The sequence below is a fragment of the Nerophis lumbriciformis genome, linkage group LG04 (assembly GCF_033978685.3).
Source record: "Nerophis lumbriciformis linkage group LG04, RoL_Nlum_v2.1, whole genome shotgun sequence".
In the NCBI taxonomy this organism is placed as follows: domain Eukaryota; kingdom Metazoa; phylum Chordata; class Actinopteri; order Syngnathiformes; family Syngnathidae; genus Nerophis; species Nerophis lumbriciformis.
Window position 1 is genome coordinate 31,512,501 of NC_084551.2, and position 5,754 is coordinate 31,518,254.

General features: G+C 41.2%; 1 protein-coding gene across 2 annotated transcripts in view; it reads left to right on the forward strand.

Moving 5' to 3' along the window:
* kcnn4 (potassium intermediate/small conductance calcium-activated channel, subfamily N, member 4) overlaps positions 1–5,745 on the forward strand; it is a 69,829-nt gene extending 64,084 nt beyond the window's left edge. For both annotated transcript variants that reach the window (XM_061952383.1, XM_061952391.1), the window contains one exon: positions 5,398–5,745. In XM_061952383.1, coding sequence (XP_061808367.1) covers positions 5,398–5,401 — 4 coding nt within the window. In that variant the 3' untranslated portion in view covers positions 5,402–5,745. The remainder of the gene's footprint in view (positions 1–5,397) is intronic.
* Positions 5,746–5,754: the final 9 nt, after the last annotated feature.

Here is a 5,754-nt window from a genome sequence, read left to right on the forward strand (position 1 = left end):
AATGTAGCTTAATGCTACTTTCAGTTACTGTCTACAGCGCAAAGCTTTCTGGGTAATGCCATACAGTATATAAAAAAAAAACTGCAACACATCAATATTCTCGTTTTCTAGTTTACATGTATTTATCAATTTATTTATCCAGTAAAACAATTAAGAACATATTTTCATTTGCAAAGCTGACCTCGCAAAGAGGACAACTATTGTGTTGAAGTGTCATCAATCAATCAAAGTTTACTTTTACAGCCCTTAATCACAAATGTCTCAAAGGGCTGCACAAACCACAACGACATCCTCGGCTCAGATCCCACATCAAGGCAAGAAACAACTCAACCCAATGGGAACAATGTAAAACCCTCAAATGGACCGCAGATGTGGGGATAACCCCCCACCCCCAGGGGACCGGTAACATGGATGCCGAGTGGATACGGTTAATAACATCAGAGTCCAGTCCATAGTGGGGCCAGCAGGGGATCCTCTTGCATGTAGACAAGTCGGGGCGCTGAGACGTCACCGACTTGATGCATAAGGAGTGGTCCACCCTGGTTCCCGACTTCATAATGTGAGAGTCCAGTCCATTGGGAGGTCAGCAGGGGATCATCTTGAATGGAGACAAGTCAACAGCGCAGAGACGTCCCCAACTGATGCACAGAGGAGTGGTCCACTCCGGGTCCTGACTTGGAACAGCTAGCGCATCCTCCGTGGAGGCTGATCCGTGGTCACCTGATAACCACTCTACGCAGGAGAGGGGGGCAGATCAGAAAAGACAGACAGCAAAAGGGGTCTATTTAAAGGCTAGAGTATACAAATGAGTTTTAAGATGGGACTTAAATGCTTCTATTGAGGTAGCATCTCTAACTGTTACCAGTAGGGCATTCCAGAGTACTGGAGCCCGAATAGAAAACGCTCTATAGCCCACAGACTTTTTTTGGGCTCTGGGAATTACTAACAAGCCTGAGTTCTTGGAAGGCAGATTTCTGGGCGGCACATATGGTACAATACAAGCAGCCAGATAGGATGGAGCGATACTCATCCATCCATTTTATACCGCTTGTCCCTCTCGGGGTTGCGGGGGTGCTGGAGCCTATCCCAGCTGCACTCGGTCGTAAGGCGGGGTACACCCTGGACAAGTCGCCAGCTCATCACAGGGCCAACATTCATACCGTTTAGTATTGTATACGGGAGTAATAAAGCCTAAAAGTCGCATCTTAAGTGCACAGGAAGCCAGTGCAGGTGAGCCAGTATAGGCGTAATATTATCAAACTTTCTTGTTCTTGTCAAAAGTCTAGCAGCCGCATTTTGTACCAACTGTAATCTTTTAATGCTAGACATAAGGAGACCCGAAAATAATACGCTACAGTGATCGAGACGAGACGTAACAAACGCATGAATAATGATCTCAGCATCGGTGGTGGACAAAATGGAACGAATTTTAGCGATATTACGGAGATGAAAGAAGGCTGTTTTAGTAACACTCTTATTGTGTGACTCATACAAGAGAGTTGGGTCGAAGATAATACCAAGATTCTTTACCGAGTCGCTTTGTGTAATTGTTTGGTTGTCAAATGTTAAGGTGGTATTATTTAATAAGTTCTGATGTCTAGCAGGACGACAAACAACATTTCTGTTTTCTTAGCGTTGCGTTGCAAAAAGTTAGTGGACATCCATTGTTTGATCTCATTTAGACACGCCTCCAGCTGACTACAATCCGGCGTGTTGGTCAGCTTTAGGGGCATGTAGAGTTGGGTCTCATCAGCATAACAGTGAAAGCTAACATACGCATGATGTCACCTAGCGGCAGCATGTAGATGCTGAAGAGTGCAGGGCCAAGAATCGAACCCTGTTGAACTCCGCACGTTACATTAACATACTCCGAGGTCACATTGTTATGGGAAACGCACTGCATCCTGTCAGTAAGATAGGAGTTAAACCAAGAAAAGGCTAAGTCTGACATACCAATACGTGTTTTGATACGTGCTAATAGAATGTTATGATCGACGGTATCGAAAGCAGCGCTAAGATCAAGTTGCAGCAACATAAAAGACGCATCAGCATCCACAGTTAGCAATAGATCATTAGTCCTTTTTGCGAAGGCTGTCTTAGTAGAGTGATTTGCCCTGAAACCGGACTGAAATAGTTCACAGAGCTTGTTAGACGCTAAGTGTTCATTTAACGGGTCTGCAAAAAAAATTCCAGATAAAGGGAAGGTGGGACACCGGCCAGTAGTTTACCATGAGGTCAGGATCGAGGTTAGGTCTTTTGAGAAGAGGATGAATAACGACTGTTTTGAATGCTCGGGGAACAGTACCAGAGAAAAGTGATATGTTAGTAATATTTTGCACTGATTGTTCTAATATTACCAACAGCTCCTTGATAAGTTTCCCAGGAAGTGGGTAAAGCAAACATGTTGTTTGTTACGTCCCATTTACAAGTCTCAGGAGTTCCTCTAATGTTAGTTCTTCAAAAAGAGAGAGATTATTTTTGGGGGCAATATCCGTCGTATATACATTCGTATCTGCGCTAATAGAACCCAATTGGGACACGTTATTTTAATCTCTTTTCTAATGAGTTAATTTTCTTATTAAATAATTTCATAAAGTCATCAGCCAAGTGAGTGGGGTGACTTAGAGAAGTCCCTTGTTGGGTTAACGATGCTACTGTATTAAACAAATATTTAGAATCGTTTTTATTGAAGCGGATGAGATTGGAGTAGTAATTAGTTTTAGCTAAGGTAGGCGCATGTTTATAAGTAGTTAAACTGTCACTCCATGCTTGATGGAAAACCTCAAGTTTAGTCGCACGCCATTTGCGCTCCAGCTTTCTACATGATAGTTTAACCCCCCTGGTTTCTTTTGTGAACCAGGGAGGTACGCCTTTTAGGGGACTTTTTTTTAGCTTTATCGGTGCTATTATATCAATAGCGTTGCCAAGGCATCATTACAGTTATCGATAGAGCCCACATAATTTGGGAATGGTGCTATTACCAAGGGCAGTAGGCCACAAGAGTCATAATTGTGACAGCTTTAATGTGCATTGGTTATTAAAAGCTTGTTGAGAATGAGTCAGAACTTCAAATTTTATAAGGTAGTGACTGGACATTAGTGTACGGGAGTACCATAACTTTGGAGGTGGTGACACTCCAGACAAAGACTAGGTCTATTATATTACTGTTTCAATGTGTGGGTTCATTTATTATTTGTGTATGTAGACTATAATTGCTGTCAATTATAGTCTGGAGCGCCACGCACGAAGGATCTGACAGGGTATTCATATGGATATTAAATTCCCCCATTATAATTATATTATCTGTGTGTGTCACTAGATCAGCGACAAACTCTGAAAATTCTCTGATAAAGTCCGAATAGGGCCCAGAGGGCGATGAATAACAGCCAGATGGAGAGGTAGCGCAGTGACAGACCTCATGTTAAGCACCTTCAATTATTTAGATGTATTACTTAGATTAGGGCTATGGTTACATTTTTTATTGGATAATAGTGCGACCACTACACCCCTTTTTAAGGGGGAACGCAATATGTGCACTCGTATAGTTAGGAGATGCCTTGTTAAGTGGAAAAAATGTATCTGGTTTTAGCCACGTCTCACTGAGACCAATGGCGTTAAAATTGTTGTGTCTAATGACCTCATTAACTAATAAGGCTTTGGGAGACAATGATCTGGTGTTTAAAAAGCCCATATTATAGGTAGTGGGCTGTTTTGAGGCTTGGTATATGTAGTACTGATATTAATAACGTTACGTCTATTTTGCGTGGTGCGCCTTAAATAATTTTGATCACATCAATGGATTCATATGGTGGGGATTTTGAGATTATTTGCTTGGTGCTGCAAGAGATTTAAAATGACATAATTTGCCACCTCAGTAGAATGCATGTTCACCTCAGCCACAGTCCCTACAGGAAAAAAACATTATGTGAGTTCTGTAATATTCTACGAGAGATGCTATGTGTGCAGGACTTTTCCAGCAGCTGGCGCTGGTTAGTTCTTGCTTAACTGACTCCTTGCCCGGGCTAACAGACACTGTAATTGCCTGTGACCGAGCTTGCTCTGGTGTAGTTATTGTGATGATAATCTCTCATCGTTTTTCATTTACCAACAAAAATGTGATTAATTATCAGATTAATGTGCGTGCATACATTATAGCCAAAAGTTTGGACACACCTTCTCTTTCAATAGGTTTTCTTTATTTTCATGACTATTTACATTGTAGATTGTCACTGAAGGCATACAAACTATGAATGAACACATGTGGAGTTATGTACTTAACAAAAAAAGGTGAAATAACTGAAAACATGTTTTATATTCTAGTTTCTTCAAAATAGCCACCCTTTGCTCTGATTACTGCCTTGCACACTCTTGGCATTCTCTTGATGAGCTTCAAAAGGGAGTCATCTGAAAGGGTTTTCACTTCACAGGTGTCATAGTTTGGATGCCTTCAGTGACAATCTACAATGTACCGGTAAATAGTCATGAAAATAAAGAAAACGCATTAAAATGAGAAGGTGTGTCTAAACTTTTGGCCTGTACTGTATGTGTTGGAACATAAATAAATATTTAAGATGGACAAACACTTTCAAATGTAAAACATACAGAGAGAATGGAAGACAATTGTTTCTTTTTGTCCATCCATCCATTTTCTACCGCTTATTCCCTTCGGGGTCGCGGGGGCGCTGGAGCCTATCTCAGTTACAATCGGGCGGAAGGCGGGTTACACCCTGGACAAGTTGCCACCTCATTGCAGGGCCTGTTTCTTTTTGTAATTATAATTATTTAAAATAATAATGTGACCATAAGTTTTGAGTATGTGCTTTTACTGCCATCTAGTGTCTACTTTTAAGATCATGGCATAATATGAGTAAAACATCAACAGTATTTCCCCCCAATTTTAGTTTAAATCATGTGCTTTTTGAGGTTAAGTTTACAAGGAATATGTAAAAATCTATAACAAATTAATAAAATCCCAAGTTGATTCTGTTATTGGAAAATAAATATGCCACAGGGCAACTTTCTGAAAAAGCTGCCACAAATTCAGGCATTTTTGGCCGCAATGATTACAAAGAATCCTGAAAAATCCTGGAGGGACTGACTAGATAATGAACCGGCACTGAAAGGGGGAACAATGTGGAACTAAATAGAACTAATGAATTAATGAGGAACAGGAAATACTACCATCCATCCATCCATTTTCTACCGCTTATCCCTTTCGGGGTTGCTAAGGCCTATCTCAGCTGCATTCGGGCGGTAGGCGGGGTACACCCTGGACACGTCGCCACCTCATGGAAATACTACCAAACACAGGAAAGTAAAGAACAGTCAGAACTGCGGTTTATGACTAAGATATGATGATTACCACAGGTGTAATTTTAGTCATGTTTGTCCCTGCAGGTGACACGACCGCAATCTTCAGAGGAACGGCGGTGGTTTCATCCATCAATATCTAGAGGCGGTGAGCTGCTTTTACGTGCTTCAACGATTTGGAGAGCTCATTTTCAGGGCTAATCTGCACCAATCCTGACTGCGCAATCAGACTTTGAGATTATTGACCAACTCCGAGAGCTTTTTAATATACACCGGCCCGCTATTATTGAAACACTCCTCAATCAGTGCCTTATTCCTGGGGAATAAGATGCTGTATTTGTTGCATGTAATTAGCTCTGCAGTAGTCAAAATATGAAATACTTATTCGCGCAAACTCACAAAGGAGGAGAAAAATCCATATTGTATTATAGGAAGACGCCTTTA